The sequence below is a fragment of the Cupressus sempervirens genome, chromosome 5 (assembly GCF_028749045.1).
Source record: "Cupressus sempervirens isolate cs-2001-9-10 chromosome 5, ASM2874904v1, whole genome shotgun sequence".
NCBI classification, from domain to species: Eukaryota; Viridiplantae; Streptophyta; class Pinopsida; order Cupressales; family Cupressaceae; genus Cupressus; species Cupressus sempervirens.
This window is the reverse complement of record NC_143122.1, coordinates 980,076,037-980,098,926: the sequence shown is the minus strand read 5'-3', so window position 1 is coordinate 980,098,926 and position 22,890 is coordinate 980,076,037. Positions and strand designations below refer to the sequence as shown.

Here is a 22,890-nt window from a genome sequence, read left to right as displayed (position 1 = left end):
TTCAACTGGTCTTGCCTAAGTTGTCGATTCTGGTGCAGATATGGATGCAGATGTGAGAATTGGGTGTGCAGATGTGTGAAACAATTTTCAGGTAGATGTAGATGTATTAGGATGCATTTTTATATATTATGTATATGGAAAGTGAATGCAAGAAATATACAAAATTAAATCATTTGATAGTATATACTTCCCCAATACCTTCGATCAAGATATTTGATAGAATATTCAAATTGAAATTCAAATAACTATTAACCAAATAAGGCATCATACACATCTATCTTCACAATCCCAATGCAAATCAGAAAAACATTACAATTACAAAATCAAAATATAATTCATAATTTCATGATCATCAATACAAATCAAAATAATATGTATTCACAAAAAATCCCTCATGATCTCCAATTGTTGCAAGTTTAAGATTATTTGAACTGAAAATTGTTCCACTTGTGCTAGATGCACCATGGGGTTATGATGCTATCAGCATATGTGATTGTAGTAAGATCTTGAATAGTTGCATCCAAGTTCGCACACTTAGGTTCTACATCCCAAAGCTTGGTTGCCTCTTCCTTGTAGTGATCCTCCTTACGTAACAAAAGACACAAGTTGGTATGAATGTAAACCATGTCTTCAGCTTTTTTTGACCCCAACCAATTAAGCTTCACTGAGTGGATGAAGATGTAAGTACTCCAATTCCATTCACACAGAAGAACTTGCAACCCGAACAATGTGCACAAAATTTAAGTAAAACATAAAAATGGAAAGCATTTTAAAGAATTGTCGAATACAAATGTTAAACAAAAACCAAAAAAATTTACTTTTGAGAGGATCTTGATTGGGAGAGGTTGTAGATACTTAAATGCCTGACCATAGAGGTACCAACATATCATAGCTCCCATGTCACTTTGGTCCTTTATTGTCATTGGACTAAGCTTTGCTCCAAAAGCAAACAAGCCAAATTTTGTCCTAAATTTTTTGTGCATGTCATCATCTCAAAAGAGTCTTGCAAAAGACTTGTAACACCTACTAGCAACTTCCTCATCTACATATGGTGCTACTCTATCTAGCATAGTGAGTACTTCCTCGCTATAGTACCTTGGAGATTCGGCATATGCGAGAAGGTGCACTGTGGTAATCATCTTTTACCAACGATCATGAGTGATTGTTTCAAGTTGATTGCATAAGGCTTCAATATGTGTGGGGTCATTCTCATGTGTTTGTATGGAAAGTTTTATCTTCTCTACCAGTGTGTATATGCCATCATAGACATCCCCCAAACAAGGTTGATTTGTATCAGCAAAGTAGGGCATGGTAATTAAGGTCCCTAAAATCTAATGCATTTTGCACATGAGCAAACCAACTATCATCCAAGATCAATGCCTTGATCTTTTGGGCCCTCTCTGAATTTGAAACCTTCCATATACCCAACTAGCTAGAAATAACCATATGGCTTAATGCATCTTGCACCTTCACAAATCATCTCATAGCAATTATATGAGATGCAAATTGAGTTTCAGCCACCTAAGCAAGATAATAACAATGTCAATAAATGTTAAGCAAAGTTATATACAATTGATAATTAATCATGGCATAAAATTAAATACATTTAAATAAATAAATTCAATTTAGTAATTACAATTTATCTTCAACAACACCAATTTGGAGAACAATCTGAATATAAATTGTGATATGTGATGGTTCATCACAAACATCTGCATCTCATCCCCCTCTTGATAAATTTGCTTCACCCAATCTATTTGAGTGTTAATTTGCTACATGACCAAGTTTAGGGAGTGTACAGTCCATTGTGTCCGAAAAGTATGGTCATACCGGCCCTCAACCAAAGCACGTAAACTCCTACAATTTTTGGCATTGTCTGTAGTCACCTAGACCACATTCTCACTACTCACCATCTCTATGTCCTCAATGAGAATTCTGAAAATGAACTGTGAATCTTTCACTTCCCCTTCACAATCAAATGCCTTCAAAAGCATTGCTCCTTTAGATGACACTACAATCATATTAATCAATGGCCGGTTTTTTGTATCTTTCCATCTATCAGAAACAAGAGAAACACCCAAAGTTTTCCAAGAATTTCTAATTGGTTAAATAGCACTCTCCACACAAGTCTTCTCATTTTAAAATAGAATGGTACGCACTTCTCACACTCGGGACGTGTAACCACCTCGTGCTTTATCAATGGCTGCCACCATTTCCTTCCAATATAGTGAGTTCACCAAGTTGAAAGGAAGACCATTGGCACATGTGCAATGTGCAGTGGCTTGATCAGCAATTTAAATGCAGTGTCTAATGAATCACTTTTGCGGATGATAATTTCTACATCTTCCTCTTCCTCAACCAATACAGGTACTTGCAAGAATGGATGTTTGGAGGTTCAATGGGTAATTGCATTGTTTTCTTTCTGAAATGAGGTTGATAAAAACTTTTATCTTTTAACCATTTTATCAGCAGCTTCTTGTTCTTTTACATATGAAGCTATTTGCGCATTAGACATCCCTTCCCATTTGTGCCTCTGCACATTGTGAATCCTTAACCAGCAAGGCCCATAAAATGAAGTTTGACCCAGGAATATGTGCTGTTGAATGGTTTGCCTTTGTTACTTTGATAATAATTACACTTCCAAGATATGAGCCACCTCCTACAACCTGTGATACTCTTGTAGTGTGCCTCCATAAAGGAGATCCTATATCAATTTTAAAACTATCAGCTCCTTGCCCTCCCACTGACCTTTGATTATCAGTGGCGACTATATTCTTGCACAATACAATTAATTGAGTTGAGAAAAATATCCAATTAGTGAGATACAATTAACTGAGTTATCTTAGTCTGTACTGATGCTTTTCTCAACTCAGTTACTTATACCTCACTAATTCCCACTAGAGTGACTAATTATTAAAACAGACAGCATCACTAAACCAACCACAGTGATTTTGCCTTAGCAATTCAGAAGTCTGATTTCAAAGGACGGGCAGTTAACAGATTACTGAATCCCCACGAGTGGTCTCAAATAAGATCTGAAGACTGGAATGGAGGAATCTCTAATATTACAAAACCATGCATGAGAATACTCATGACAAAACTTTAATTCTTTAACCTCCTAAACTTAACAAAACATAAACAAATGCATATGACCTCCCTAAAGAGATCAACAACCTCCATATTGTTAGATTGAGGGGGTGACATGACAAACATCAAATGCTTCTGCTGTCGATGTTATTTATAAAGCAATATCATGATTACCAAATCTCTACTCAAATTCCTATTGAATTTAATTCGGTGTATTGTTTGTAATTAGAGAGATTGACTTTGAAATAGGTGTGACAATAAACATAACCATCCCTTGAAAAGATGGCAAAAACATTACAAACCTTCACGACATCAAGAATATTAATAAATAATTCATATAAGATATTGCAGGCAGAAATCTATTACATGGGAGGTCCCAAAAGAGTGATAGATGTAAAAAATGTCAACTAGTAGCCCAAGTAAAAAGATTCAAGCAAACTTTTTTACAGCCATACTAAATTAGAGTTGAAAATTTAAAGAAGTCACTGACATATAGAATCTAAAGAAAGAATGGAAGAACATAATATTTCAATTTTGCAATTTGACCTTTTTATAAACATGCGAAGAAGATAGATCATTTCCAGAATTACTTTATCCAAAGAAAAATGACAGATATTAAGCATACCGCTTGACTGCGATTAACAACTCCAATATAACCCAAGCGCAGGGGAATCACATTTCCAAGAAGGAAATTAGTAGCATCAGTTCCTCTATCCATAATATCAAGCTGCAAATATACAATTAACAAGACATTACATTTTAAAAATTCATTAATAGAATAGACTGATCAATTCTCAAATAAAATCAATCAACAATTTATTTTCTCAACTTTTTCTGCTTCTCTTACCTTTGTAATCACACCTATAGTACGATGACCTGAAAAAATGGATACAAATCCCAGAATTAAAATAACCCAGACAAGAAATACGCAATTAAATTCAGTGGGCCTATGTACTTGAAAAGACCTACAGCATCCGCAAAGGACACATTAGAATTGAACACTTGAAATCAAGATCTCAATTAGCTATCTAAACATACTTCAAAGTGAATTACCATCAGCATCAGCAACTCTTGCCATCTGAAGTGCATCAGAATTTGACAGGTCTGCATTTGCAGGTGAAACTGCTAGTATGATACATGTTTCATGCTTGATATATGACATAATCATCGTTCTAATCCTAGCCTCAATGTCAGTAGGTTGATCACCGACTGGAACCTTGGTTATACCAGGCAAGTCTACTAAAGTTATGTTAAGAACATTTGGAGAATAGATTTTCAATCGAATTTGCTTATCAGAAACGCCTTTGTTTACTCCAACTTCCCTCTCGGTTTCTGCCTGCACCATTTCAATGCAAAGAAGCTCAACAAAAAAATCATATTTTTTCTTTTGTCCACAGATAGAATCAATCAAAAGGATAATAAGGATAGCGAAAAATAGATTTTTTTCCTAAGATGAGGGAGCCACTAAATCAAATACTAAAATTCCAGCACAAGGCATTCCCCGTATTGCCTGCATATATGGAAACTCACTTTTACCATATCAAAATAAGCAAGGAATATCATGATGATAGAGAAGGAAAGATAAAATTATGTGCATTGGACTATTTCATATTTATTCAAGCATAAGCTTGATGGCAATAATTGCAGCATCCACATGATACACAGTATGGTAAAGCTTTATTTCAAATAAACAGTTCTTACAAACAAGGGTTCCAAGGGTGTCTCATGTGTAATCAGACCATTTTAGGATTACCCTATATTTTTCCGTAGAATCACAAATTCCATACAAACAAGGAACATAATATAGTTAGAGATATAATTTTACTGAAAGAATGTAAAAGCAACATGGATACTTGTTGAGATTCTGCAATCATGTTAGACATTAGTTGAAGATACAATTCATAAAATCAATTATTATTACTAGTGTTAAAGAAAATATATCTATAAAAATATCAATCATATAACACATACAATTTAGGAGACATGATATGGTGCCCAAGGTGATCCTCTATCCCAAGCCCAAGAGCGGATATACCATCTCTCTTGGCCTCACGTGGCCTTCTGCCATCCGCCTTCACAAAATGGTGCCCAAGGTGATCCTCTACCCTAGGCCCAAGAGCGGATATACCATCTCTTGGCCTTGGGTGGCCTTCTACCATCCGCCTTCACAAAGTGGTGTACACAGTGAGGAAGCTTGTACCTACCTTACCTATTTACCCTCCTATGATTGAGGCTCCCTTGAGTCCATCCCAACAATTAACAGACATTGAGGTTTAGGGGATACAAAATAGAGTGCCCAAAGTGATCCTCTACCCTAGGCCCAAGAGCAGATATACCATCCCTCTTGGCCTCATGTGGCCTTCTGGATATACCATCTCTCTTGGCCTTGGGTGGCCTTCTGCCATCCGCCTTCACAAAGTGGTGTACACAATGAGGAAGCTTGTACCTACCTTACCTATTTACCCTCCTATAATTGAGGCTCCCTTGAGTCCATCCCAACAATTAACAGACATTGAGGTTTAGGGGATATACAATAGAGTGCCCAAAGTGATCCTCTACCCTAGGCCCAAGAGCAGATATACCATCCCTCTTGGCTTCATGTGGCCTTCTGCCATCCATCCTTCTTCTCCCACCTTGTATTTTCTCCCTCACGGGGCTTAAATACTATTATTACATATGTTTGGGCTAGGGCCTGGTTTTACTTCTTGGCCATGTCATTTGGACTTGTTTGATGCCTATATTGTCCAAAGATAGTTAATTACTAATATACACTAAGAAATCCAGCATATCACATTTATATAGGGTATGTAATGCCTACCCCTAGTTTACTTTTTATGTTGGATTGCCGGATTCTTTTAGGCCAGTTTTATGTTTATGTTTGATGATTAGTGACATTGATTTTTAGATTGTTGGATATTATTTCATACTCAGTTGATTATATGATGAGTTACTTTGGTACTAGTTATTTCATGTATGCATGATTGTTCTTCGATGATGATACTTCTATACAGTGATTTCAGTTATTTCATGATGATAGTTAGATGGACTATTTATATGTATTTTCTACGGATGCTTTCCCCATACTTGCATGTGTATGGATTACTTGTATGTTTTACTTTATGTTTGACGTTCCTGATGTGGTTGAAGGAGGGAGTCGTAGTCACCTGCTAGTCAAGATCCCCACAATGCACCACTCCCCACCATTGCCTGTTTAGTTTAGATTATGTGTCTGTACATGCTCGGATTTTATGCAGATTGCAGATACCAAGCATCAATTTCCCTAAATTGCCAGGATGAGCGTGCCCTATCGCAGTATCTCAATGGTAAAAGAGGGAAGATAAATCTTGAGTCCAAATTCTAAACCCTAAGCCAATTGTCCTAGAAAGTAGGACAAGTATCTAAGTTGTTTACCCATCCGAATTTGTCAAGTGACGTGAATTCATGATTTTGACCCTGGAGTTTGATTCTGTGCTTTTATAAAGATAAGATAAGATAAGATAATGATATTAATGTCCAACAAAAGACCAACAAAAGGTCTATGGGACTGCAGGATTACAACAATGAGATTGCCAACAGCAAGAACACACAAAGATCTCTGAAAAATAAATACAAATATAAAGGAAATTCAATATTTAATTATATTTAACTAATTGAAAAATTAATTAATTAAAAGAATTATATTTAAAAATATAGTTAAAATTATAATTTTGGCGTAATCATATTTATTTAATTTAATAATAAATATTTAGGAGTTTCACTATTATAATAAACTCTAAATATTATTATTAGTTGAATTAACAAATATTTTATTAAAAACGTCTTGTGATTTAATAAGAGAGAGAACGGAATTGATTAATAAAGATTATTTTAATTAATTGCAAAAAGTTTATGCATGAAATTAAAATAATTAAAATAATTATTGGAAAAGGGGTTTCACGTGATTGCAAAATCGAAGCCCTAATTTGAGGAAAATTCTTTATTAGGAAATTAGAGTTCATTTGTCCATACTAAGATTTGGAGGAGCCAATTTCCGAGAAGAGGGTTTTCGAAAGAAAAAGGATTTGCTCATGAGCTTCGTGTGTTCCTAGTTTTAGCATCAGATCCAGGTAGGATCTTGTGGGTTTTGCACAGTAGTTTTCGTTCTTTAAATTCTATGTCTTCTCCGTATCTAAATGAAATTGTTTTCAGAATTTCAATTGGGTTAAAACCCTTGTTTGTGGAGCTATTGTTCCTTGTCATCGAAGACGCTTGTGAATAAATTTCATCTTTTTGAAAACCTTGATTGTTAATTTGGAGATTTGTATTTAGAATTGATAAAATCGGGATGAGGGTTTGGTAAGGATTACCAAAAGTTAAATTGACAGAATTGATAGGTTGTGTTTGTTTTCATATCAGATCTATTACAGAAATTATCAACAAAATATATTTATAATTGAAATTGCAAGGGTTATTGTGAGGGCATTGTGAGGGCATTGTTTTTGTTTGTTTTAATATACACCAAAAATATTTAAAATGAAAATCTGAATATGGGAATCTATGTATTTGTACTACGATTTTTGTACGAGCAGTGGGTTATTGTCTTGATTTTTTTTTTTTTAAGTATTAATTTGTTTTAGGGAGGCGGGACCCCAACCCCACCTCCCTCCTCCTCCCTTTCTCTCTGTCTGGCTGCTGTGCTTTGGAGCATGCCACGGCAAAGGTAGCCCGCGACTGCCTAAGGCGGACCACAACTACCAAAGGCAGCCAACGGTTGCTCAACACAGTCCATGTTAACATAGGTAAGGGTTTGGTTTTAAATTGTTTTTTGGTTTTTTATTAGTTTATTAAATGTTTTTAGATATATGTTATTTAAATTATTAAATGTTAATAATTAGTAAATATTTTATTTAATATTAAAAGTTTTTATTATTATATTATTATTATTAATTATTATTTTATTAATAGATTAATAATTGTTATTAATAATTTAATATAAATTATTTTATTAATATATAAATAATTATTATCATTAATGATTTAATGATTATTGATTTAATCTTAAAAAAAATTAATTAAAGTTTTTAATTAATGTATTATTATAATGTATATGTACAATAAATTGTGAATTGGGAAAAACTTGGTAAACTCGGGTTTTGGTTGACAGTTCAATGTCATATTTAATGGACTTTTAATAAGATTTTTTGAATCTATTATTCTTGTAAACTCGAAAACATTAGCAAATCAACACTAGGGAAAATGGAAAACTGAAACCCTATTCGTAAACCGGATATGTATGTTTTCGAAACAAACGAATTATGAATTACTTTTGACATGATGTATTTTGAATTGTATGATTTGGGGTTCGGGTTTTGACTTAGTACTTTGACCAAATCGGGATGTTTACCAAAGGCTTGGGGGTTTGCTCTATGAAAATATTATGTATACGATCTTTTATACCTAACCATGGTGATGTATCACGTATTTTCTATGATGAGTTTGTTTGGATGTTTGTGGTGCTTTCCAGTTTTCTTGTGTGGAACTGCAATGAATGGTGTGACTTTTCCAGTGTAACCTTTGAGTCTTCGATTAGTTACCTTGGATGCTTTCCAATTGCTTGTATAAGACTGAGGTGATTATTGTGTTTTATCTTTTGGTGTTTTCCAGTTGCTTGTATAGGACTGAGGTGATATTGAGATTTGATCTTTAAGTGCTTTCCAATTGCTTGTAAAGGACTAAGGTGATTACTGTGTTTTATCTATAGGTGCTTTCCAATCGCTTGTAAAGGGCTAAGGTGAAAAGTGTGATTCTATGAGTTGTACTTTTATGAGCCTAGGGTAGGTAATCTATGCGTACGTTGGGAAGTGGCTTGCAATGGAAGCCAGAGCCCTAAGTGGTTGTCTGGGTAACCCATTGTAGGTTGTTTTAATAAGTGATAACATTTCATTAAATGGGTTTTAAAATGAATTAATAAGAGTGTGTTTTTCCTCGCCCATGCCTCAAGTGCTAGTACAGGCTAGGATGGGAGTAGAGAGGATGCTTGGTTGTGACCTTGCTTCGTTAGTATTCCTTGTTTGTACGAAAGGATATTGGTGTTGCATAGAGATACTAGGGGGGATGAGTCCAGAGAGGCTGCCAAGGTAACCTTAGAGTTGGCTCATGCAATGACACTTGCCCACTTACATAATAGATTTCCTACGTGTCTTTGTTGCCTCTGAGATTAGATGATACTTGTGTCTTGGTACCCTTTGAGATAGAGATAGTTTGCTTTCAGGGGTTTCCTTGACCTAGATGTTGGTTATGACCTTTGAGATTGATATCTGTATGGGACTTGAGTTTATCTCCTCAGCATAGTGGGAGTGGACCATTTAGGTTCCATGAGGTCAAATGCTAGTGCATTTTTCTTATACCATTGACATCCGACCGTTGGATGTCATTGTTGGATGTACCTGTACAATTGATCCTTTCTTTCTGATCTTGTATTTTTGTTGGATGGTTATACCTTGTTATATTGTATTTGATTTCAGCAATCTTATGAGATGATGTATTATATTCATGATGTATATTCTTTGAACTTTTCATACCCCGTGACTTGTACAGTGGATTATTACACATTCTGATTATGCCAAGTGGCATCCTATGTAATTGTATATTATTTAATTGGAATTGTACTTGTAGTTATTCTTTGATGTGGATTTATTATGTATCGGATTTAGTGTTAATTAAACTTAAATGTGATTCAACGTCATGGGACCCTTAAGAGATGTAATTTGTTTATGATGGTTGTATGTATGTGAGTTATTGCTTCCGCTATTATATCTGTTGTTGTTTAAGTTACTATCTTTAAAATAAATAAAAAATTATTTGATAAACTTAGTGAAACTTTTGGTTAATTTATTTTGGATTCCCTGGCAGGGCGTTACAAGGTAGGGTTTGTATGACCCAATTTTGTGTCCCCAGTGCATACACCAAAACTCTTGGAAGAAGTTCTGCAATAAGAACCTCAGACTCTACACAAAATAATATAGACTATCTTATAGGCAGTCAGCGGATCCTAAGATGCATCCTTATTACACAGTTATCCGCAATGATTATAATCAGATTTATTTTATGGTTGGATGGTTCAAAGTGTTACAGATACATCAACTTTTCGCTGATATACCAGCTTCTATTGGTAATAAGGCTGAATGGCAAACATATCATTCATGGGAATCAATGGCTGAGAATATTACTAAGATAAATATGAAGAGGTTCAGTAAGATCTAGATTTTCAAGCTTCATTGAACATTATAAAACTCTGTTTTGTATACTTTCATCACAGATTACATAGCTTATGTGATAAATTTGGTAGCAGTAGAAATGATGTCCAGAAAAACAAATATTCCAAGCATGAATGCATTTAGTTAAGGATAAATGGAAGGTAAATAGTAATACCAACTATGATAAAGTAACAAACTGCTAATCACTAAAAAGGAATCGAATAGGTGCTAAAGCTGGTGAATCTGTGTAACATATTCATGAAACCAATCTTACAGATTGACACCAAACAGGAAGAATAGTCATTTAATTGATTAAAAACTATGAATATCACTTATGTTCTAACCACTAAATCAAGATGGGTTAGCAATTTAGCTCTTGACAGATTATATGAAGTCAAGGAAATATAATAGGTAGAACTAGTCTACCGAAAAGAGGTATGTAGACCATAAGTTGTCTACTAAATATAGCTTCATATTCTGTGAATGTTTTTCAAAATGAGGGGAATATTCACAAATCACAAATATGGCTGAATTTCACTAATCACAAAGGAAATGATAGAATTCTAATTTTAATCATAAATGTGGCAGGTAGTCAGCAGATCTAGCAGTATATCTAGGTTTCACTCCTTGTATAAATGAACATATTGAATTTTCATCTAAGAGCTGGTCATATTAATCAGCTTAATGAAGACCCCAAATAAGCAACAAAGAGACTCCTCAACATGTTAAGCATATTAATATGCTCTTATTAAAATATTGAGAAGGAATGTCTTCCTTTTCTTCGATCTGCACGTCAAGTATGGGTGAAGCTGGGGCAAACTATCCCAAGGTTGTCTCTCATCCTTGATTGTCAGATCTGTTTGAACATTGGTTCAATTTCCGCTCAGTATTTCAATAATGGGAAGGTTAATATGACCCCAGTGATGGGATTCTTTAGTTATATTATAACAAACTATGCAATGAGATGCGTTAAGAGTTTTATTATAATTACATTGGTATTACATATGATCTGATTGGATATTTCCTATTGATCTCTGCACTCCCTGAATCTATACAAATTGAGCAATTGGGTATTTGGGTTTGGCTGTAAAGAATAATTATCAAACTTGTATGATCTATTATTTACACCAGTAGTAAGGAACTATTATATGGCAGATCTCTTTGATATTAACAGCTAACAATTGTTCTCGAGATGTCTTGGATGTTGTACATTGATGTGTAAGCAAAGATCAGGCTTCTATATATTGGATGAGTCTCCCATAATTGAAACCTTCGAAGAGACATTGTTTCATTGTGGAACTTCCTCTTCTTTCGACAAATCTGATGGAGCTTTTCTCCTTCCTCATGGCATCATTGGCAAGAAGTTCAGATGGATCAGAGGGTAGTTTGATTTGTTAGTATTGTGTGCCTAATAAAGGAGTGGCTCAATGCATTACACTGGGTATTGTATCAATTGATTGGGACTCATACATTAAGATGGTAGATCTAGGATGGGTTTCCTGATGGACTTCAAACGAGTGTTTTGTGATGGGATTTGCCATTATGGACATCAAATTTTGTTTAGTTTTAGTTCATGAGCTACAACTGGAGGTTTTCTTCTTGGTGCTTTCCTATTGTTATAATCTTTTAAACCAAGACTGATGTTAAAATTATTATAATTAATATTGGATGTAGATTCATGATTACAAATTTATGGTGCTTTTGTTGTTTATATGATACTATGTTACATTCTCTTCTTGATTCATGCTTGTATGCAAAGTAACGTGAATCGCCGCATTTCAGGCGATTCGGGCGATTCAGCAATCCTAGTAAGGCCGAGAGATTCATGGTGAGTCAATGAATCGGCTTGTCGATTTTTGGGTCAGAAATCACCAAAATCGCGATGCATGGCGATTCACTAAAAATCTCCCAAAATCACTTGAAATCGGCAAATATTTCAATACAGAGATTTCATTACTTGACATATATTTCCCAAATCTGGACAATCTCATCAACGAATTTGCATCGAATACTTAGTACGGATGCACGAGTGAATCTCGTCCTATATCATGTTTGAATTCATGAGAGAATTGAGTTAAAATGACAAGAATAATTTCCCGTCATATTTATGTAATATTATAAAGGCACCAGATTTAGCTAAAGAAGCTATGTCGATTCATGAAGAATATCAACATGCAATTTCCTTTCAACATAAATCAATCCTATTTTTTCTTATGGTAGGATCAACGCATATTCATCCACGAGAGCTTCATTTTTCTCAGAAACCCCTAATTTTTAACTAAAATCGCAAGATCAGGAAGTCTAATATTGAGAGCTTGCGAATACAGGATATCGCAAGGGTAAGATTGGAGGATGCCGGAAATGGTAACCAAAAATGGTGAGTAATGTTTTAATGTATATATTATTTTATTCTTTATCATTTTATATATTTATTTCTTTAGGAGATTAAAAATGATGAAAAACATTCTTGTTCCTCATTTATACTTTCATATATGTTTTAAAAGGTAAAAGACATTTGATCTTTATTAAAAAATTTAAAATCGAATATATTTTCAAGTAAGAGATTAATATTAACTTAGAGATATTTATATAATCTTTCACAATGTTATGAAAATTTATAAATATTGACAACATTTATAATTCTATAATCTATATATCTATGTCATGACTTTATGATCCTATGATTTTTATTTACTTAAGCTACAATTCACATTTTACGTATGTGATGGATTTATCAATTAGGTTTCTTGTTTATGTATGTTAACTTCTATTTGATGATGTTATAGTGTTTTTTAGTTACCTAGTAAAGGGTGTATGAAACAAGTTTTAAATCGTTAAAATCTTTAAATTTCAAGGGTTTTTTTCACTTTGCCGATTCATAGCGGCAATTCAGGCGATTCATAGGCGATTCACGATTCGAGCAAGCCTTGCCGATTCCGATCCGATTCCAATTTTTGGTTCTTTGCTTGTGTGTGTGTGCATATATATATACACATGTGTGTGTATAATTTAGATTGTTTTTTACTAACACAAACAAACCCAAAACCCATTTCGAAATTTTGTCTTACAGACAAACTGGGTTCTCAAACCCGAACTAGAAAGTTATATAAATAGCTGTGTTCTCCAATGACCAAAGAGAACAAACCCAAAAAAACACAAAAAGATTAGTACTGTGCACCCAATTGCAATAAATAGCAGTGTTCTCTAGGGACCGAAGAGAACAAACCCAAAAAACTAGATAGATTAGAGTCATGCAGGCACTCATTAAAAAAAGCATTCTTCTCTAAGAACCAAAGAGAACAAATCTTAAAAACCAAAAAAAGATTCACGCCATGCAAGCACTTGGCATAAATAGCAATGTTCCCTGTCAAGCAAAGAGAACAAACAAAAAATAATCCAAAAAGATTGGTGTCATGCTTAGTTACCAGTTTGAGTTCAAAGAATTGGTTTGCCAATACGACAAAATTTTGGAAAGGGGTTTGGGTCCATTCGTACAAAACATGTAAAAATTATGAAAATATATATATAGACGTATTTATGAAGCCTAAAAGCACAAGTTAAAATTAGAATGTCAAATAGTATCGGAAAATCATATCATTTAAACAACGTAAACTTTAAACTTGTAATCATAGCATCATGAATCGTGATCATACCATCATATATTTCAAGTTCAACATCAAAGACTCAAAATATTAAAATTAAATCATGATTCATAACAGCAAGTTCAACTATCATTATTTCAAGTTCAACTAATGGATTAAAAATTTATTAATATTCTCATTCTTCATCATTCCCATCATCTCCTTCTTCTTCTCCTCCTAGTTCTTTGGCATTTGTTAACTCAACAACTGAGCCAAGGCCAATGGGATCAGCAACAGCAATAACAGAGCTAAGTTCAACTCTTGCTTAACCATCTATTTGCTATTGCTCAAAACAGAATAACTTACTTGCACACCACTAATGAGAGTTAGAAGCCAATATAAGCCTTGCACTTACACTTTTTACAGTTAAAGATGTGAAAACATTATGAAAATTGCAAAAACAAATGCACTTTTTGGCCGTCTGCAGGGCCCCTTAGTTCAATCTGGGCAAGCCAAATTTGCCTGGGTTCGAACATCAGAGACACAAGTTCAAACTGAGGGGCCCATTTTGGAACATCCCTGACAGAACCACTGGCGAACTGGACCCAAAACAGGTACTGTTTCGAACCAAGGCTTGGTTCAGAGGAGGTTTAGGCAAACCAGGAACACTAAGGTGTCGTGCAAGCAAACTGGGAACTGTTACAAATGTAAATGGCAGAATACTTGAATGAATTAATCAGAGATCAAACTGATCTATATATACAAAGAGGAGTCGAATAGAATAGAAACATTCTATTCTAGACTACACCTAAATATTAGAAACATTCTAATATTTACAGAGATATAATAAGATATAATAGTGAGCATTAAAAAGAAACATGAAGGTTATTTTAATACCCCCCCTTAATGCTCAATCTATTTACTACACCAATAGATCCCCTGAATTTAACAAACTTGTCAGGACCAAGGGGTTTAGTGAAAATATCTGCCGATTGCTCTGAGGTAGGAACATAGCGTAACTGAATAGATCCATCTTCTACTAATTGTCGGATGTAATGGCAATGAAGCTCTATGTGCTTGGTTCGTTCATGAAACACTGGGTTCTTGGCAAGTTTGAGTATGCCCTGATTGTCTGAAAACAAAGAAGTCGAACCTGCTTGAGGAATATGCATATCTGCAAGCATCTGCCGGAGCCAAACTGCTTCACAAGCTGCCTTGACAGCTCCTCTATATTCTGCTTCTGTAGAGGAGAGTGCATGTGCTTGTTGCTTCTTACTGGTCCAAGTAACTGCTGCAGATCCGATACTAAACACATAGCCAGAAGTAGATTTCCTATCATCAACTGAGCCGGCCCAATCGGAATCAGTGAATCCACTAAGCTGAGGAGTAGTACTCCTTCTGTAAAGAAGACCATAATCTAAAGTACCATGTACATAGCGTAACACACGTTTCGCTGCAATCCAATGATCAGTCTTGGGGTTTGTCATGAACCGTGAGATGTAGCTGACTGCAAAACTGAGATCAGGTCTAGTAGTAGTAAGGTAGATAAGACTACCTACTAGCTGCCTGAAGAGTGTTTCATCTACAGGAGGAGAAACAGATTGTGCGGACAATTTCAGACCAATCTCCATTGGAGTGGAGGCAAATTTGCAATCCTGCATTCGAAACCTATCAAGCAAACTTCTGGCATACTTGGACTGAGACAAAAAAATACTATTGTCAGTCTGCCAAACCTCAATACCTAAACAATAATGAAGCAATCCGAGATCTGTCATATCAAAAGTTCTGCATAGATCCTATTTGATTTCTGAAATCAAATGTTCTGAATTTCCAGTAATGATCAAATCATCCACATAGACAACAAGAAAAAGAATATCATTACCAGAGTGTTTAATATATAGATTACTATCTGACGGACTACGCTGAAATCCTTGAGCAACCAAGTAATGATCAATCTTTATGTACCAAGTCCTAGGGGCCTGTTTAAGACCATAGAGGGCCTTCTGGAGTCTACATACTTTGTGTTCTGAACCGGCAACCTTAAAACCTGGGGGCTGCGTCATGTAGACTTCTTCCTGTAATTCACCATTGAGAAAGGCGCTCTTCACATCCATCTGATGAACTTTCCAACCATACTGAGCTGCAATTGCAAGAAGAATGTGAATAGTGCTCATCTTGGCTGTCGGTGCAAATGTCTCCTCATAATCAATGCCTTCGCACTGGGTGAATCCTCGAGCAACAAGTCTAGCTTTGTATTTGTCCAAGGTACCATCTGCATGGTACTTGACCTTATAGACCCATTTACAGCTAATGGGTTTCTTCCCAGGAGGGAGATCTGAAAGAACCCAAGTGTGGTTCTTTTGAAGACTCTGAAGCTCGAAATCCATTGCTTGTTCCCATTCTGGAATTCCTTTGGCCTCTGCATATATCTGGGGCTCAGGGATACTGTGGATGTTGGCCATAAGAGCTATATTAACTGTGTTGTGCTGAAGGCTCTTATTTCTGGAGGTTCTACCTTCAATGAGTTCATTAGGACGAAGATCACTAATCGTTTGAGCCCACCATTTTGGCCGAAGAGTCGAGGAGCCAATATCAGATGCTGACGGAATAGCTGGATGAGAAGCAGGAGCAGGAGTTGTATTATCTGGAAGTGACTGAGGTGGTGTATCAGTAGCATCAAATGACTCATATAAAATAGAAGAACCCAAGTCAGAGATTGCTGAAGACTGAATCTCGGAATGTGGTGGGGAGTCAGAGAGCGGAAATGGTCCAAATTCCTCATCAAACACAACATCACGACTGAAGATTAAACGATCAGTATTTACATCAATCAGTCTGTAGGCCTTATGTGTGTGACTGTATCCTGTAAACATAAGTTTCTGGCTTTTGGAATCCAACTTAGTGCGTTTGGCATCAGGAATCCATACATATGCCAGAGAGCCAAAAACTTTCATATGTTTGATCCTAGGTTTGCGACCAGACCAGGCTTCCTCAAGAGTCTTATGATTAACTGCAAAGGTGGGTGACCAGTTAAGAAGGTAGACAGCTGTGAATACTGCTTCTGCCCAATATTTTCTGGGAACATTTCTATGTTCTAGCATAGTCCTAGCCATTTCTGTGATGGTACGGTTTCGACGCTCTACAACACCATTTTGTTGAGGGGTGTGAGGTGTGGTGAACTGACGTCTAATGCCATGAGTAGTACAGAAGGCAGAGAAAGCAAAAGAACAGAATTCCCCCCCATTATCGGTCCTAAGAGTACGGATGGAGGAACCAGACTCTTTTTCTACTAGAGCTTTAAACTGCTAAAATACAAGAAAGGCATCTGATTTTTGCTTAAGAAAATATACCCACATTTTGCGACTGAAATCATCCACAAAGAGTAAAAAATACCTGTTCCCAGTAATAGAAGGAGTATTCATAGGACCACATACATCAGCATGGACTAGCTGGAGTACTCTGTATGCCCGCCATGATTCACCATTCTTAAATGGTGTCCTATGTTGCTTCCCTGCTTGGCAAGCTCCGCAAACGCGATGGTTCTGGGTCTGAATATTAGGTAGGCCATGGACTAAATTATCTCGAGCAAGTTGTGCTAGATATTAAATGTTCAAATGACCGTATCGCTGATGCCAGAGACTGCTGAGAGCGGATGATTCGGCGATGAAGGCATGCTCAAGGGAATCGCCTGAATCTACAAGCCTATAAATACCATGATCCTCAAGACCGAAAGCAAGAGTAGTGCGGGAAGCACGATCAATAATCGAACACTTATTTCCACTGAAAACGACATCCAACTGAGGAGAGTGCTTCATAATCTGACTAACAGACAGAAGATTATGTTTCATGCCAGGAACATAACATACATTGAGAAACATGAGTTTTCTTCCTCCAGACTGAATCTGAACATTGCCCTTGCCGACAATATTGTATTCTTCACCGCCTCCAAAGATTACTGAGTCAGAATAGGGAGTGAATTCAACAAACCAATCACGCCTATGAGTGAAATGTCGGGAGGCACCAGAATCGATGTACCAAGCAGAAGATTTCACATGATTTGCAGGTATGCTGGCCATAAAGGCATGGTAGATAGATTCTTTCTGCTCTGAGTGTTGGGCAGCATTGGCGTGCTATTTAATTGAGTCCAACTATTGATGCTGCTGATACAGATGCTTATAATATGTGAATATTTCAAATGGCACAAACTTCGAGGTGAGAAAATGAAAGACCCAGAAAAATTGGAGTACCCAGAAAAGAGCTCGAAAAACCCAAAAATAAAATGTTGTCGAAATCCGGATCCGCTGGCTCGAAAATCGAGGCACAAAAAACGAGGCACCCACAAAAATCTGATGAAGACCCATTTGAGATTTCAAAAAACCCACCAAGAATATGTGCTCAGAAAATTTTTCCGAAGTCAAAAACTAAGGTTTTGAGCAGAATAACAGTCGGTGGCCAAAAAGGTCAAAAAAGGCAGAAAAAAGATGTTTGCAGGGGAAACAAAAAAAAAACAAAACAAAACCCAGCAGCTGAAACGCAAGCAGAATATCCAACAGCGATAGACAGACCCGTTTTTGAAAAAAACAACCAAAAAATCCCACTTTTTGAGTTCTGGATGTGAACAGATTTGAAAAAACGACCTCCAGATTTGAAAAAACGACCTTCAAATTTGTGACTTACAGACTAAGCCACGGGTTTCCAAGAACGCCAGTAGCTGAAGACACAATTTTTCAATCGATTTGCACAGAGGGTTTAAACCCTAGCTCTGATACCATGTTACAAATGTAAATGGCGGAATACTTGAATGAATTAATCAGAGATCAAACTGATCTATATATACAAAGAGGGGAGTCGAATAGAATAGAAACATTCTATTCTAGACTACACCTAAATATTAGAAACATTCTAATATTTACAGAGATATAATAAGATATAATAGTGAGCATTAAAAAGAAACATGAAGGTTATTTTAATAGGAACTGAGCTCACCAAGAATATAGGAAGGCTACCTGCAAAACTGGAAAGATCTGGGAAACCCTAAAAGCTGGCCAACACTAACAGAAGAGGAAGGTGTAAAATGAGGAAATTACATTAAACCATTAGTTCTACAAACAGTCCTTTCCTATGACAGATTATCATAATATTATGATGCCAGAATATAACGTAATTGAGTTAGTTGAGTACTGATATGGGCATTCTAATTTTTGAATTTTTTATCCTATCTGTGAATTAGAAAAATATTCAATTCCAGTCAACTATGCCCACTTTCCTATCATAGTGAGAACATTCTGTTGGTTGCTTGCACAGTTCTGCAACATAGCTGATTTATGTGTAAAATTTATTATATCCCATGCACAGAACGAGAAACTAATTAAGGGATAGATAATAATAATATATCAAGTTACTCATTAAAGCACGTGTATTTTGTAGAGGTACTTCTTGGGCACAGGTCTGAATATGTTTTGGCCAAGGGGAACAATCATACCAGGTTTGTAACTTTCTTAGCCACAAATTGGTGTCATAACTTATCATAAAAGTATCTCTTATGTTCAGGAAACAAAAGATTAAATGGGGAACTGATTGGTTTTTCCTGCAGTGTTTTTTAATTTCCACTTGAGATTCTAAAGAGTAGATAGAAGTTTGCTCTGTGATTCGATTTTCTTGAACAGAAAAAATACTTTTTTTTGCAGCTACTCAGAATTTCGAATTGCAGTTTTTATTTCTAGTTTGAACTTTCAGAATGTGCTAGAATTTTGTTATTATGTTCCAAAAGTGAGATTGATACTTCCTATCTGAAAACTTGGCTTTCTCCACTACAGTTAGAGCATCTGTAACAAGTGATAGTTGGACTCATAACACAAAAACCATGATCTGTCAGATTGAATAGCAATTACTAAAGAATTTTTCATTCAGATGGTTTATTGAAGTGTCGAAATAAGGTGTCAGTCATAGCAGACAAGCATAACCATTGACAGACATCTGATGCCAGTGCCCATAATTAGTCTATTTTTAGATACCAGACGCAAACAGTGCTGCTATGCTATCTTCATTATGCACTAGGTAATATTACAAAATAACTGTTAATGAATGATATGGAAAAAAAAATTAAGGCTGTCAAAAGCACCCTGTTTCATTTTTATATTAGCTTATTTTAATCATTTCTATGTAGATGATTTCTCCACTGCAGCCATGTCCCCATCAACCCCAAGCAATGCCTTGACGATATTTCCTGAGATGATTTTTAATCGTAGGTAAACTTAGCAAAGCTTTTGCAAATCTCAACTCCGAATCTTAATCAACACATTTATTTGCCGACAATAGTGTATGTCATCTACATGCAACAGCATGGTGTTGTATACTTGATATCTATCTAATAATGTTAAAGTTTATATTCTGGAAGAAGAACACTGAATCTCAATGCTTGTATTTTACTGTTTAGTAATTAAGAAACAGCTTAAGTACTCCCCATTTTAAAACATTTGTTCCTCAATTGATATTTCATTCTACAAAATCTATTCAAATAACGAGACATCTTCAAATACTCCAGCTATTACAATAAAATATCAAATCCAACTCTTCCAAAAAAAGTCATAACCAGAGGCCAACTTAAAAAGTATATCCACTCTGAAAATAATATTTACAGCACACAAAAAAAAAATTGTTTATTGATATAACTGTTTAGAGAAGGAAGCTTGAAGGGGGAATTCCATCCCAAAATGCAAATGTCTACCAATTTAACTGTTTAAAGAGACAAAAGTCAAACTGATTAATTAAAAAGCTAAAACCAGATATACATGGTTTCATTGCGAGCATGCCGACTGTTTTCAAATATATCATTCCAAAATTTTGCAACTTATGGCTTTAGCCAGAATCCAAAGCAATACTCCAGAAATCTCCATCGACTCATATTACAGCATGGAAAATACACATTACCTGGATCTCCTTACGGATTGCTGAGAAATCAGTGAAGCGCTTGCCTGGGAGGTGCAAGAATTCACCCCATTCAGAAATTTCAGATCCATCAGTCCTCCGTGGAGTTTGAACAAGCTGCAGAACTAAAGGTCTTCTCGTGCAAATGTCCGAACCTCTGGGAAGAAAATCCCTCCCGACAAGAGCTTCCAAAACACTAGATTTCCCACTACTCTGACTTCCGACAACAGCAACCTGAGGCAAGTCGATTGTTGAAGAGCTGCCCAATTGGGCAAATATATCTTGCAGTTTGTTTACAACTGGGATAACAGATTGCCCTAATGAATTAACGCTGTTTGAACTGGCATTTGAATTTATAGGAGAAGAAGGCATGTCCTCGGGTGATAGTATTTCATCGGCCATCCTAGATATTCTTCTGCGCTCCCAAGAATAAAACCAATCCCACCAAAACAATGCACCTCTCTCTCTCTCGAAGATAGTGCAACAAAAATGAGTGAAACTGCACAGAGTCTGAGATAGCAAATTCCACTGAAAACGTATTAAACCTCAAATCGCTATACAATCTAAAACTGAATTGTACACTATATAATTTGATGTGACGGTAGAAATTGAACCCTACATAATAGTGTACAGTCAGACAAATTGAACCCTAGATAATTTTATCAGCCAAAACCATTTGAACAATAACTAATTTATTACCCACTGATCTTTAATCAGAACTACCAAATACAAGACTAAATCCACTACAAATAGAAAATTGAACGCAACTAACTGCAAAAAGTGGCGTAATCTCTCCCGTGATGCAATAGCAAAACAAAGCAGACTGAAAACCCTAAATGCTACTAAATTATTTATCCAACCTGCCAAATCAATTTGCAAAAACGTTTCAAACATTGCATTCACACCAAACAAATTCCGATCAAGTGAAATCTAAACCGAAGGTTAAATACTGTACAGGCGACAAACAAACCTTAGAAATATGAACGTTGATTGCTTTATTTTAAACACAAAAAAATGGTTAAATCTAGCAACGAAGAACCTGGATAAAATTAGACTGCCGCGTTGTTTGAAAATTATCTTTCTGCTATGGAATCTTTCCAAGAAAATGAGCTTATTTTTGCTCTTTCAAATGTTCCGATGAAATCATCCCGTTTAAATCAGAAATCAAAAAAGCGAATAAAGTGTGTGCGGCAAAGATTTTTTTTTAATTGCTGGTTTTGCTAATTTATTGCGTGCTATTTTGAAATGTAAGGAGGTGCCGAGCTAGGACACCGACGGTGTCTCTTGTTTTTGTACTGATGAAATTGCATACGTAAGACAGTATTTAAGAGCACTTTGCTTTATGTCACTTTTTGTAAAATATTTATCTAATAGATATTATTATTATTATTGTTATTGTTATTGTTATTCATTTGATTCGTGAGTGTTGGTTCGAATATGTATGTTTCGAATATGTATGTTCAAGATATATGGAAGTGAAATATAAAATGTGAATTATTTTCTAATATTTTGGTTAAATTTTTTTCAAAATAATTATTAGAAGTTAGTTTTCAAATAATAAGTCTCTCTATATTCTAAAGTTTTTTCCAAAGAAAACAACTATACTAGTATCATGAATTATTGGCCATTTATTTGCCTATAGAAGATTCTCCATATCATGTCAACATGCCTAATTTTGTCAACTCAAAGGTTTTGCTCTAAAAATAAAATATAGTTCAAGAGATATAATTGTGGTTGTTGGGCTTGCTAAATTTAGAGGCCCTTGTTTAGGAAGGGTCTACTTTTTGGGTAGTTTTTTGAATTTTCCTCCCCTATGACTTCCATTAATGGTAGCATGTACATGTCTTCTTCTACATCGGAGTCAATAATGTACATCTCTTTTGCATAATTTGAGGTGAAATGCTCTAAAATGCCCTAATTTATTTTGAGATGTGAAAATCTTATGTAAGGGTAAAGATGACAAAGCACTTGGAAGGCTCTCGCTCTAGTATTTGTACAAAGCTCTTGAATAATAATATGGTTCGTGTACTTTCAAAAGCCTTAGGTCTCTAAAATTGTCA

At 35.5% G+C, this 22,890-nt stretch overlaps 1 protein-coding gene across 3 annotated transcripts in view; it reads right to left on the bottom strand.

The window, feature by feature from the left end:
- The window catches only part of LOC149559215 (dynamin-related protein 3A-like), a 67,415-nt gene extending 45,288 nt beyond the window's left edge, over positions 1–22,127 (bottom strand). For 2 of the 3 annotated variants that reach the window (XM_089833138.1, XM_089833137.1), the window contains exons 1-5: positions 21,870–22,094; positions 20,834–21,340; positions 4,141–4,423; positions 3,935–3,963; positions 3,713–3,814 (exon numbers count right to left, since the gene is read on the bottom strand). In XM_089833138.1, the coding sequence (XP_089689264.1) occupies positions 3,713–3,814; positions 3,935–3,963; positions 4,141–4,423; positions 20,834–21,232 (813 nt within the window). In that variant the 5' untranslated portion in view covers positions 21,233–21,340; positions 21,870–22,094. Of the gene's footprint in view, positions 1–3,712; positions 3,815–3,934; positions 3,964–4,140; positions 4,424–20,833; positions 21,341–21,869 lie in introns of all 3 variants that reach the window. The other variant, XM_089833139.1, reaches the window with a different exon arrangement.
- Positions 22,128–22,890: the final 763 nt, after the last annotated feature.